This window comes from Meleagris gallopavo, chromosome 1, assembly GCF_000146605.3.
Source record: "Meleagris gallopavo isolate NT-WF06-2002-E0010 breed Aviagen turkey brand Nicholas breeding stock chromosome 1, Turkey_5.1, whole genome shotgun sequence".
NCBI lineage: Eukaryota > Metazoa > Chordata > Aves > Galliformes > Phasianidae > Meleagris > Meleagris gallopavo.
The window spans coordinates 39,233,205-39,247,630 of record NC_015011.2 but is presented as its reverse complement, the minus strand read 5'-3'; the positions used below and the strand labels follow the sequence as shown (position 1 = coordinate 39,247,630).

Sequence of the window (14,426 nt, the reverse complement as noted above, 5' to 3'; positions counted from 1 at the left end):
AAAAAAAGGCAGGAATTGAATCATTATACCACTAAAATACAAGGCAATGCAGTCTGAAGGGTAGGACATTTTGCTTTTAAAGATATAAAAAAAACCACCATATAATTGCCAATAAGTGACTTAGCCATTTTAATAGTTTCCTAGTATTTCTCAGAAATACTTTATGTTATTTTTATTACACATACATACTGTACTGCTGGGCCTACAACTAATGATAGAAATTGCAAGTGTACTTTGCATATTCAATGTTTCCACGTATCTGATGATGGAGCTTAAGAATGTTCCTTTTTCTTGACCATACCTTGCGATACATTTTAAGCTCCTATCCAAAGAAATTTTTAAAAAGATTTTAAATGGGCCACAAAGAACTAATCTTTAAAAATATGTTTAGGCTAGCTGCACACTAACTAAAAAGGTGCCTTTCTAAACAAATATTTATTGACTTCTGTAGACTACTACTTTACAAATGACAAATGTAAACTTTTCAATCTGAAAAGTGATAAGGGGAAACAGCAGAGGTCTATAAAATCTTATGTAGCCATAAGTGAGCAGAGATTGCTCTTCCCTTGTCTCTCTCAGCACAAGAACTGTGAAGGAAAAAAACACAGCTGGTACAGTTCAGGCTCAACCAAGCAAAAAGCAACACAGGACAGGACAACTGATCTGAGTCTTTGCCAAAGTTTACAACAAGCATTGAAAGCTTCAGAGGAGGCTGGGCTAGCTAATGGAAGAGAGTTACACTAAAGCTCACTAAATGCACTAAAGCTACATCCATGTTAAGCTGCAAATAGTGGGAAACTAACATACTATATACAGTTCTCATGCTTTACGCAGCTCTTACAGTCATCCCCAAGGACCTGCTTTTCACCACTGCTGGAGGTTTGATATTGAACTAGCTGAAGTTTTGACAGTACTCTCAACAGCACATATCCCTGCTTGCTGCAAATCACTGACTGCAACATCAGGCAGTCCCCAAAACCACCTCTTCTTGAGCTCAAACCTGGACAGCACAACTGGACACCATCTGCATGTGCTGAAGGAATACAGAATACACTGGGAGGCTGCTCACCATCCTAAACACACAGCTCTCTTCCCTACAGGAGTGGAGAAGTATTTGTACATAGGACTGACAGGACACTATCATCATCCTTGTCACAAAACAAAGAAAGAAATTCAAGACTGCATATGCAAAGTCAAAATACAGATAAACATGGACCAAATTACTGCAAAGCTAATAGAAAATTAAGAGGTAAGAGAGCTATGTGGTTCTTATGTACGTAGTTTTATACTTCCTAAGTTTGTATATTTCCTAAAGCAGTATGCAGAGCATACCCCTGTGTACCAGAATGAACACAGCGTGTTTCTCCTCAGACCAGAGGGTTTCCAAGCAATAGGAGCTAGTTAAGGAGCTAAAGACACTGGGAACAGCACTAACCAGAAGCAGCAGGCAGCAGAACAGATGAAGGCTTTCAAGAGAGCTTTGAACAATTTAGAGAGAAGATAGAAGGCTGGCAATGTTCAGCAGTGATAAACAAGAGCTCCCAACAACTGTCAAAGTGACAAGAAATCAGTTCAAATCACAAACCATGAAATTGTAACATTCAATCTATCTACCTTCCAAGAAGGGAGTATTTTTCTTACCTGTAATAAGTATTTTAATAAAAGCAGGAGAAGAATTGCTTGACCCATAAAGAAATGTTATATTCCCAGTGCGTGCGCTCAAATTACAACAGCTTTGAAACAAACTTGTGCTCAGGCACTTAAGAATAAGAGAAAACTAACACCCACTCATGCCTGACATGGGTGCAGCTGCAGCCAATGGCCTGCCCTTGGCTTGGCTCTGCTCTCCCGCCCTGCCCCTTCCCCCGCCTGACACAGAGCTTTCAGCATCCACAAAGGGATGTTGCTTTTTACTGTCTCAGTGAAAGCTGAAGGTGCATGTTATTCGTTAGCCAATAAAAAACCCCCAGAGGCAAAAATGTCAGGTTGTTCATTTTTTTCTCTTTTTTTTCCTTTTTTTTTAACTACCAGTTCAAGGATTAAAATCCATCTAAACCCACAGAAGCCCTTACGTCTTCTTAAAACTACTTTCCACAGTACATATTTCTAGCAAGCTGTGTCTTGGTCAATACTCAAAATAAGGCTGTAAGCCTTAAAACTGTTTTCAAAGAAATGCCAGGCAGCCCTGGAGAACTTTCTGTCAACATGCTTCTAGAGTATCCTAGAAGAACTGATATAAACATTATGAATTTGTGACAATTTCTGTTAAAAGTTGGTCATCAAAAGACAGGTGCATGGTAAGATTTCACAGGGAACTGCATGAGCAGGTGTGGAACTGCATACAGAACATGTAAACTCCTACTTCTCAAAACAGATCTCCTCCCTCACACAAACCCAACCTGTTTGCTGGAGGACTCCTTCAACATCCAGTCAGTAATGCATCAAAGAGCTATCTCTGAAATGTCACCAAGTCATGAGCATTCGTGGCAAAAAAAAAAAAAAACACCAGCTTCCAGATCCCTTCAGGTCCCCTCACACCCAGCTGAGACGTTGCTCACACTTGACACTGGCCACTTGCTTCCTGCTCTCTGCTGAACGGCTCTGCTGCCCAGATTCCACCTGTCTGAAGGGAGGCAATGGCACCCATTCTGATGATCTGGGTAAGGCCACACCTCGGTGGTATGGAAAGCCCTACACCACATGGAACTTGCCAAAAAAAATCAGGATTGTGTGAATGCTAAGGGTTTCTTAATACTGGAAGAGTATCATGCACTGCCAGCGGGTGTTCCTCAGCTCTCCCTCCATGCTGCAGCAGTACATTTGAGGCTTCATAAATAAACATGTGCGAGGTGCAATACTTGCTCCCAGGGTTCTGGCTGTGGTTTTCTTGGAGAAAATACTTCCCAACAAAACATTACAGAGTTTCAGAGTATGTCTGTGGAAAGTAACGAATACAATCAAAGCAACTTAGCTTAATTAATGCATTTAATCTTTTCAATTGGCTAGACTAACAGAAAATTTTAACTAGATTGTGTGAAAAGGGATGCAATGGGACCAGTTAGGAATAAAGATGGTCTCAGAATCCGTGCATTTCTGCTGAATTCAATACTGGCTTCCTACATCATCCTGTCTGTGAAACACAGAGTTAGTACCAGAAGAGAAATAGACATTATTTATTTCCCAAAATCTGCAAGAACAGATGAAAGCTCAAACGCCTTTGACCAAATTTAAAGTAATGATTCGCAGAATCATAGAGTCATAGAGTCATAGGATTGCCAGGTTGAAAGAGACCTCAAGGATCATGAAGCTCCAACCCCCCTGATGCATGCAGGGCCACCAACCTCCACATTTAATATTAGACCAGGCTGCCCAGGGCCCCTTCCAATCTGGCCTTGAACACCTCCAGGGACAGGGCATCCACAATGTCTCTGGGCAGCCTGTTCCAGTGCCTCACCACTCTCTTGGTGAAAAACTTCCCCCTGGTATCCAACCTAAATCTTCCCTCCTTCAGTTTAAAACCATTTCCCCTTATCCTACCATTATCTACCCTTGTAAAAGGTTGACTCCCCTCTTGTTTGTAGGCTGAATTTGGAGGTAAACTTCTCGCAGTGCCCCAGTCATTCCAAACTCAATCTTTTTAAAAGAAAACTAGCTGTCAACTGTGCTCTTTGAAATTGAATCAGTATAATATGATGATAAATATCATTTATGCATTATTTCCAAACTAAATGGTCACAGAATACATTAAGTATAGCATAATTGTGTGCATATAGCATAAAAATGAGCAACATTCATCCTATTATTTACTGCATATTTTTAGGTAGTATCATGACATAATACATTGTTTTGAGATAGGTCTTGTTCTTCAGTTGGCTGCTCCTCTTTTTTCCTTAAAGCTGTGTGCAGCTGAAATTTGCACTGTGGAAAAAGGAATACTTTTTTTTTTATTGGAGTTTTATTTAGAACTTTATTTAGAACTAGTAAAGAGACTGGTGGAACCTCACAAAAAATGATGTTTTTGAACTTTTGTGTTTTCCAGGTTCAAAGATGAACAGAGTAAATCAGAAGTTGCTGCTAGGAAATGCCCTGTCTCAAAACACCGAGTCTTTCTGAGACAGACACACACAAAACACACATAAGTGGAACACCCGAACACTGGTAGGCAAAAATTGGTCACAGTGAGTGAGTTGGCCGTAAGAGAATTGAAATATAAAATCCAGCCACTACAAATAAAGTGGCCAAAGCCTAACTATTTAGTAGAAGTATATTGACTTAAAACAAATCACAAATCCCTAAAAAAGTATGCATAGTTTTACGGGCAAGCCCTTAAACAGCGGAATTATAGTTACAAGCTCATGTAGAAGAGAACTGTAGTAACTGAAGAACTACAACAACTGAAGGAAAGTAGCACAACTACCCTTCTGGCAGTTACAAAGGGTTGAAATGACATGGCACGCTGTGATAGCAGAGTAAGGCATGCAGCAGGTCATGCACAGACTGCTTTCCAGTTCTTTGCATCTTCTCATGGAAGTGTGGGAGTCAGAGAAAGGTATGCATTCCCAGCCTTGCTTTTAGGGGAGTAGAAATTATTCAAGTCTTAGTTTAAGAAGGGGTGGAAGGGAGGGAACTCCGTGGATATTAAAGCTCTTTTAGTCAATAATAAACAATCTAATTAATTGCGGAGTGAAACTAGATTATGTTTGAGTTGTATCAGCTGTTAAAACCAGTTCACAGCATGCCCGCACAAAGCAAGTTGTGCATACTTCCTGTGTGGGAGACTGAGGTAGGAATGCAGAGTTGGAAACAGAGAAATTTTGATATAACCATGTAGTTGTGTCTACACTTATATTTAAGTTACAGGCTGAGAAGATATCTGCAGGCATTCCAATCTGATGTCTGTTTCAAAGGCTGCAAGGGTTAATTCACGTTATGTTATGTAAAATATATCACATTAGGCAATTTCACTTTTTTGGAGATCATGTGGGTGGATGACTGTCCAGAAAATGATTGACAAGATTTAATAGGCATTTATTCGCTGACAAGGCCAAATATGTTTGAATCTGAAGCTTAGCTATAAAAGGAAAGGCACCCTTAGACTCTATTCAGCTCCACCAAAGACATAAAGGTTTTGCTTTATGCTTCAGGGAGGATCCTGACCCAACTGCTATTGATCTTCTAAAAAATAAAATGGTTAAGTGGGAAAAATCTTTTAATATCATTTTTTTATATATACCATTGAGTTAAATTTATCTGTTTTTAATTCTAGGTTAATCTAAGATTCTACACTATTGTTCACCCTTAGTGATACAGGTAAATGAAACACATCAACTTACGTTTATTAATTTATCTTTAATTACAAATACGATTCTAAATCTAACAAAAGCACAGTATGTATAGAAAGCACAGTGTTTAATCAAACTACAAGCGTTTGGTCATTGCATCTAAAAGTGACATCTTGTAGGAGCTTTCTTCATTCTATTTTCAAATGCTAAATTCATTAAGAAGTTTTGGGACAGTCTTTCTTGAAGTAAACAGAGGATTCCTATCTTCATTTTAATAAATCAAGAAGTTCCAAGGATTTGTAAAATTCGTTGTATGAGTACACAAACTTAACAGCTATGACAATGATTTATTTTCCATTTCTGTCCTCTATGAAAACTTTCTGTACACAAATTCCTACAGAAGTGTCAAAAAGGTTTTGGTTCCAGGCCTTAGTATACATACTTGTCAAGACATATCTGCCATCAAGTCAAAAAAAGTGCAAATAAAGCATATACTTTCAAAAAAAAAAAAAAAACACTAGTTGATCACTGTACCTTTCTAATTGCTAAACATTTTACTGACAATTCAATGGATCATTCTTTCATTTTTAAACCAGGTCACTATTTTTAATGAGATGGATGAGTACATTGAGTCTTGTTAGCAAAGACTGATTTCAATGCATATACTGTTTTTTTCATAAGCAATCAAACTGTAAATAGTAAAAGTTTGAAGATTTTTCACACAAAATTGCGAAATAGCCTTAGATTTCAATGTTGTTGTATTTCTTATTTTTCATTGTATAAAGCAATGTAATAATCTAATCTTTCTGTAATTAGATGATGACAGTCTGAAATAAAAACAGTTCACCAAAAGTTCTCAAAGCTTTAATCAAGAAATATAATTCTGAAATCATTTACATATTAAGGACCATACTGAACCCACTGAGGCCAATGGCCAAACTCCCTCTGTCATCATTTAAGCCATGATCCATTCTGCGACTTTATGAAGCAAAGTAGCCTTCCAAAAACAAGCTAAAATTGTGTTCTTAGCTTTTACAGTAAGATGACATGGTACTTTTATTAAAAGTGAAAGCATATTCAGTTTAAGGTGCTGAATCACGGAGACTCACAACCTGAATGAATACTAATAGCACACTTAGGCTCTTCAAAAGATACTTCACATGGAGGCTTTTCTTCCTGTACACAAAAATTATAAATCCTAGATTCAGCCAGTAGTCCAAATTTCTATACTTAAAAGAAAGCAGTGTTTATCGGACACAAAATTTCAAACTGACAAACAAAGGAGGAAACACATTATGAAAAATTAAAATGTGCAGTCTCTTTTTTTTTTAATAAATATGTATATACATCGAATTTTATTCTACATCTAGGAAGCAGACACCCAATATCTTACTTGTGTAAGCTGAAAAAAATCATAAAAAATAATTTTCTTCATATCAGAAAGAGCTTTGTTTGTTACAAAGGTAGAAATGTTTGAACACTTCAACCTTTACTTCGTTATGCTTAACATACATACTATTCACCAAAATTAAATAAATGCCAATGATTTAAAGACATTATTACTCTAGAAATAAAACTACTTCTAGACCATAGTCATAGTGTTTCTCAGTGACTTCTAGCTTAAGCAGAGTCCAGTCATTGTCAACAGTTTAACAGACAAAAGATAGACCTTTCAGCAAGATAAAGAAATGTTTGCGTTGAATGTCTTTTTCATATTTTTTAATAAATTAATTCAGTCATTCTCAAAACCACTATATGCATCTTTTGCTTTTGAATATTAGTTCCAATGATGGTCCTCAACAGAAAATCCAACCACTGAAAGAAGTGACAGAACCACTTATAAATTCTGAAATTTAACAGGTAAGTACAAATTCAAAACACGAAACAAAGACATCAACAGCTCATCAGAAAGCCGTTGAAAAGTAAATGACACCTAAATTACACCTTGTAGAAAAGGTTTTATATGTTTATTTTTATACATGCTGATACTTAAAAATGAAATTTGAAAAACAACATAATCTCTACTTAATTTCAGAAAAGTTACATTATAAAGCATCATTGATATCGTATTCTTTTCTGCACAATACTACATCCATCCAAGGTCAGAAAATGCACTCTGGTGTATTTCAGTTCTTCAAATAAAACCATGTTCACAGTAATGTTTAGTTCCATTGGCATGAACAGTCTACAGGCTCTTGAATGACATACATAATTTCAGTGCCGTTTCCTGAGCAGTGTAGAGGCACAGTCAGATTGCGCGTTCCATGTTCTCGACAACATTTACAGAATCTTAAATGGCTATCAATATTGACATTGAAAATTGTTGCAGATGGGCATTTTCCATCACAAGAAGCCACATTTATCTATGAATAAATAAAGAATTGCAATTAGACATCTTAGGATTTGTTTTCAAGATGTAACATTCCAAACTTCTTTCTGATTAAAATCCATTTTTACATTTGAAAAGAACTCTGGTCTTAAAAGTTAACTTTTAAAATTCATTCAAATGGAGATACATTTTTAAGTACAGTTTATGTGAAATCATATGTTTTTCATTATTTAATCACACACTCTTTCTTAGCTTGGAGCAAGCTCAACTTTGTGCTGTGGATAACAAAACTAAATCCTTACTTTACTGATGAATAACGTCAAAACATCGTAGCTAAATTAACATTCATTTCATGTTCACTGCTGAAAAGTTATATTCTTCTAAGGAAAGCAAAGGATAGTCTGTCACTCTCTTTGAAGGTTAAAGAGGAAAAGTGTAATAGTGCAAAAGCATTTTCCTTTTGTACTCAGTGCTTGCAACTAAGGGTGCAACATCCAGCAAGGGAAGAGGTTGGCTATAAAATTATTTGTGCACTAGACTAAAGCAGGGCCAAGCTTTCTCTCACACAACATTATGTGAAATCATCCTAGCCAGTACTGTAGCAGAAATTGGTAGATCGGTAGTTTTAATTAGAACTTCAACAAACGTTGATATGCTAAGAAATCCGAAATGACTATACTAGACCTAGTTTTTTTGTGATATTGTTTTAATTTGATTTCTTATACAAATGAAGCCTCTGAAATGTGCTCTCTGATGCACTCTCTTCAAGCAGCACTTCAACAGAAAAGCCATATTCAAAGAAATTTAGGTTAATAGGTAGTCTTATAGCTTTCATCACACTTGAGAGCAGAAAAATAACTTCTTTAGATCTTGTCCTAATCATAAACAATCTCTCTCATTACACTCCCTCAATATTTACTCTTCTAAAACTAAATAAATACAGCACACACTCTTATTACTGTAGCGAAGCCTTATATATATCACTTATTTCCTTCTATCAGGCTGGAAATCAACCTGCCCCGCTTTCAATCTGTGATTGTGTGTTGCCTCTCCCCTTAAGACTATTAAGGTTTTTTAGCAAAATCTTACTGGAGGCCTTTCAGAAGTCCCAAAACATTGTGTCAACTGCTTCTCTTTTAAGTGTTACATTCTTATCAGACCAGTCCTGGGTTTTATAGATGGAAATAAATCAAAGATGAAAAATAAGATACCTTAAGTGGATGACAAATTAAAGGGAACTGTGAGTTTATGATACGGAGACATGCTATGTGGAGGAGATGACACGCAGAGATAAAGTTCTTTAAGGGGGAGTGTAGCTCATTTACCATCACACTGTAATTGGACACATTTCTACTACTCTTTTAGAATGGGATGTTATTTCCTGGGGAAGAGTTTAGTGTACTTGTGCAAATACTCTGTGTACTTTCCATTTGAAGCCAGGTAGGAGGGCTCGCTCTTTCAGCCACAGGAACAGCTGATTTAATTCCTTTCACAAGTAGAATAACATTCATCAGGTCAAAGGCCTGTTTTGAGAAGACAGCAACGTTTTCTGTTGCTTGTAGATAGCTGTACCCTACTTCTTGATACTTGACATGAACATGCCGTAGCACCAGCATGAAAAATGGTTTTTTTTAATTCTTACCGGGCTTTGACTTATACAGTCATTTTTCCTTATAGTTGTCCTGATTGTCATTTTCTGGCAAACCCTTTCTTCCTTTTTGCCTGATAAAACATGGAAAAAGATGCACATTGAATTGATTTGCGTTTGTACCAATTTTTTTATAATAAAAGCATGAAAATATTCAAAAAATTTTAATGATTATGCACTATTTTCATTTATGTACATACTGATACTACTACTTCTTTATGTAATTTTAAAAAAAAAATCCTCATATGTTAATAAAAAATTCCTTTGGGGAATTATCAATTTTATAGCTGGCACATGAAGTATCAACTGGTGCATTAAGCTATACAGATTTTATAAATACAAAAACAGTAATAAAATTTAAAATGCCCATATAGCAAGTATTACAGTAATTAGGAGAAAGATGCGTAAATTTTGAATAGTATTAGAATTAATTCTGTTTTTAATGGGAATATTGAAATTATGATTTTGATACTACACTTCCTTGAACTTGAGAATTTGAGAAGATAAAGCTGTGAATGAGATTACAACTTTGATGTTAATTTGAATGCTTAAAATTCAAACAGAACAATAAAATTCAATATCCTTTGGAGAAATAGATCCTTGAAGAAAGCTTTGAAAGTGAGAGATGAAAATACTTGCTAAATACGCTACGTGCCTAGGCATGTAGCATTAATAGGATATAGGATTATGAAAATACTACATTTTCAGTACAGCCTGGGAGATACTGATAGGAGATCTTTTCTTTTGTTTGAAAAATAAAGCTTTACAGTGCAAATCCATATTAAACATAATAGAAACATAATATAATACTGAAATAAATATAAAGTCTTCCATGCTGCAGTCCCTACCAGACTATTTAGTATTGATATCTATGTAATAGAAATTATTTTGATCTCAAGTTCTAGTAATCATCAAAGTCATCTATATTCTGGGCATCCAGCATATAGAAGAACAACCACAGTTCAGTAGGGCCTCTCCACCATCAGCACATGCCTGCATGTTCAGCTGAACAAATAAAGGACAACTTTTCTCTCCTCCAGAATCCTTTTGTGCACTTTTATAAGATTAGTGAGCTCTGAGTAACCAAGATATTCAACTGGACTTTAATCTGAACATTGCAGGATCAAACTAGGTTGTCCTGTGAAACTAGAAGGTGATGACACCTGTATTATCTTTCCTTAGCAGCACTTGACAAAAAAAAAATCCTATTATTTTTTTTCATTGGAAACCATTTTCCAGCATAAATGTGTGTAGATAATAAAATCCTTGTACTTCCACAAGTCATAGAGAGATATATCTGGAACGTCTCTCCTACAAAGAAAGGCTAAGGGAGCTGGGCTTTTTCAGCTTGCAGAAAAGAAGACTCTGAGGAGACCTTTATGTGGCCCTCTTGTACTGAAAAGAGAGCTTGTAACCAGGAGTAGGAATGACTTTTTACATGATCTAATAGTGGTAGGACAAGGGTTTTAAACGAAAAGAAGAGAGATTTAGATTAGACATTAGGAACAATAAATTTTTTCTCAGAGGGTGGTGAGGTGCTGGCAGAGGCTGCCGAGAGAAGCTGTGGATGCCCCATCTTTGGAGGCATTCAAGGCCAGGCTGGATGAGGTTTTAGGTAGCCTGAGCTGGTGGCTGGCAACCTTCCTCACAGCAGGGGCTTGGAAGTAGATGGGCTTTCAGGTCCTTTCCAACCCAAAGCTATTCTGTGGTTCTGTGATTCAGTGTTTTATGACATTTCAGCATATAAGGTACCAGTCTACTGAAAACTTCCCTGCTGCTATACTTTTCACTCTTCAGCTGTCAAAAAGATCTGCACTCAATTCAGGTATGCTTCCTTTCTTTGCTCCTTATTTGAGTGAGGGATCCTATTCCACTTACTGCAACTTTTCTATCAATTAAAGAAAAGAAATACTATCATAATGCAACAGTTCTATAATCACTAAGAATTCTGTTTTAAGAAGTATTTAACACATGATCATACTTTGAGGATTGCATGTTTTTTTCCCCCAAAGTTTTCATTACTTTGAAAACAATTTATTTGTGACAAGTACAGCATAAATCCATATCTGCAAGGATAAAATCAGACAGGAATGAGCACTTTTGCTATATTTAAGGGCAAAAATAGTTTAGACATAAACTTCAGAGACACAAGATCAGAAAATCTCATGGTAGCATTACTTAGGATGATGATATTTTTACAAGTAACATCATTTCTTGTTATAGCTACCCTGTACAGTAAGTTTACGTATTACAATCAATTTAAGAAATGAACAGGAGGAAGAACCATCCAAAGCATATACTGTAAGTCAATGAACCTAATCCTGACAGGTGCTGAGCAGTGAACCCTGACCAAGCTTTAGAAAATACTGATCTGGAAGGCCAGTAGGATATCAGCATCTCTCAGTATCAGGCCCAATGCCATTAAATGCATGGTTGCATTTAGTGGCGATGACAGATATATGATATAAACAAGCAGTGCTTACTAAATTACTAAAATAAGAAAATACATTATTAAAAATAATACCTGGTTCACAATTAATACTACCAGTAGGCACTACTGGACTAATGGCAAAGGGTAATAGACCCAATCCAGAACCTGGCAGAACCATTAGGAATATAAGTTTCTCATGAAAAAAAAAACATGTTGATATAAATGACATTTCATTAATTCTTACACTGCCAACTGCAATTTTTCTTTTGGCAAAAGGTGATGAGCTTTCCTGATAGTCCTCCAAATTTAGGAACTGTGTAGCTGCTTCAAGTCTCACTAAAGATAGCCTAAACTTTATTACTCTCCTGATAAACATAAAACTGAATACTTCCTTGTAAATCAAACTTTTGCAACTCTCTATGGCAAGGTAAGAATTAAATATATGCAGTCACTTTGCATGCATCAAATCAAGCTCTTCCAGAAAGACTATTTGTTCCCATTAAAACCCCAAGGTGTTGCAAGCTCTATTTATACATCTCTTTTTATCCACTTCACCACTGGGCACATGCTTTTAGTTAAAAACAACAACAAAAATAGCATATAATTGTACAAATTATATCTTTTTTTTTAGCAGCAAGAATTTCTGAAGTATAACGTTTAGCACAATTCTGGTCTGTTAATTTTCTCTATTGATTATAATTACAAAAAAAAAGGCATTTTGTTTATTAAGAGTGCTTTTATTTTCTATGCTTTGCATATGATAGATTGTAACAATACTTTAAGATCTGTTTCATGGCTTTGCAAAGCATAGTAACTAGAACACTGATCAATTCTATCTCAGATAAAAATGAATATTAAATATTCCTATTCAATATTATAAACTAAAGATTTACTTTTAAAAAATCCCAAAGACTAATTATTCTGAATATTATTATTATTATCTGATGTCAAAAGAGGGAGAAAGTAATTTCTATGGCATTCAACAAATTCTTGCACTACATAGTTGATTTCATATTTCGTATGAATTCATATTCATATTAATTTCATATTACAGAGTTTTCTTTTTAGGTACAGATAATTAGAGAACTTGATCAGAAAACTTTTTCTAGTCAAAACTGAAGAGATAATCAGAGTTCACTTGCAGCTTGCTTTTAAACTTGCATAGGTTATGACAACTTTATGCAAACTTGCATTACAATTCATTAAGAATGTTTTAAAGTGACACACTCAGAGAAAGTGAATGTATTTCCAAATATCAAAAAGTCAATTTTGTATCCAGGGATTTATCTACGGATGTATCTAGGGAACTTTAATATTATTCAACTCCCCAAAACTTTTCCTCATTTGGGATTTCAATATATATTCTACAGTTGAAAGAAACCATTTCCAATTAAAAATATTTTTATTTCAGTATTCAGTTTTACAGTATTTTGACCGGAGAAAATATACTGTGATAAAACAGAATGAATTTGTATTTTTGGACAGTGATAATCAAATTAAGAATTTATTTTAAGGGAGAAAATCCTTATCTTTTATGGTGAAAATCATATTGGCAATATTTCACAGTCTATTTAGCAATAAAGGTAGTCTCTTCAGTATTTTAATTAATGTAATCTTTCATTTTTCCAAAGATTATATTTGGAGAAATTGGTTATACTCCAGAACAATAATGTTAAAAACCACGAAGACAGCAGCCAAACAAAGCAAGAACTTTTAATAAGAGTTGTTAAGTAACTATAACAATTTCATTTGATTTGTGGGGGGAACAGCATGCTTTTCCCTTATCTTTGTCTCAGCAAGGAGTTAAAAAAACACAGCCCTCCAAACCAAAGCTATATTAGCACTTATTGCAGCCTTCATCACTTACAGGTCTTGCAGCAGCCATCATTGTACATCTGCACAATTCCTCCATTCTGGGAAAATAAAGGGAGAATATATCAAAAAGACTGTGCTCAATGCAACAGTGTATAGTATGTCAAGAGATGCCATGTTTTAAAGATGTCCAACTAGTAAAAAATAATACAATCTAAATCAAGAGAATCGCACAGACATTTATCACATGAAGGTTTGGTTCACAGATTCTTCAGTTTTTAACATGGGAATGAACTTGTCATTACTAATCTTACCTGATCCAGTCTCCTTCAAATAAATCACTTCTACACACAGCTTTTTATATCATCTACTATCATTTATTTCTCCACCACTGAGATTTAGTCAGAAAGTTAATAAAAATCATTCTTGTAACTTTGTGTATGACATAAAAGGATTTACACCACTCATACGCCAAGCGGAGAGTAAGTTCCTAATAAAGAGCTATTTAGAACATTATATATATACATGGGTATTTATATATATATATATATATATATATATACACACATACACACACACACATATATATACATTAATACAGACTTCTGAAACAGAAGGTGAACTGCTGAATTTCACATCCATTGAAATGCTAAATTATTTTTCTCAAACAATAGTATTCTTTTTCTTTTTTTCCAGAGTAGATATTAAAAATGTAAGCAAGTGAAGATGACATCCTTTTGACTCAGGAAACTTCCAACCTGTCAGCCTTGCCCCTGCGCTGTGGAAGGAAATGGAACAGATCCTCCTGGAATCTATACTGAGGCACATGAAAGAGAGGGAGGTGATACGAGACAACCAAGTGCAAGTCTTGCCTGACCATTCTGGTGGCCTTCTGTGCCAGTGAACAAGGGAATAGATAGTGAG

The 14,426-nt window shown here is 35.5% G+C and overlaps 2 protein-coding genes across 2 annotated transcripts in view; both read right to left on the bottom strand.

Moving 5' to 3' along the window:
• LOC116216706 overlaps positions 1-1,857 on the bottom strand; it is an 11,115-nt gene extending 9,258 nt beyond the window's left edge. Inside the window, exon 1 of the mRNA XM_031553759.1 lies at positions 1,642-1,857. Coding sequence (XP_031409619.1) covers positions 1,642-1,689 — 48 coding nt within the window. The 5' untranslated portion in view covers positions 1,690-1,857. The remainder of the gene's footprint in view (positions 1-1,641) is intronic.
• A 3,930-nt stretch (positions 1,858-5,787) lies between these two features.
• The window catches only part of OTOGL (otogelin like), a 92,523-nt gene continuing 83,884 nt past the window's right edge, over positions 5,788-14,426 (bottom strand). Inside the window, exons 56-58 of the mRNA XM_031553757.1 lie at positions 13,558-13,603; positions 9,254-9,333; positions 5,788-7,645 (exon numbers count right to left, since the gene is read on the bottom strand). Coding sequence (XP_031409617.1) covers positions 7,445-7,645; positions 9,254-9,333; positions 13,558-13,603 — 327 coding nt within the window. The 3' untranslated portion in view covers positions 5,788-7,444. The remainder of the gene's footprint in view (positions 7,646-9,253; positions 9,334-13,557; positions 13,604-14,426) is intronic.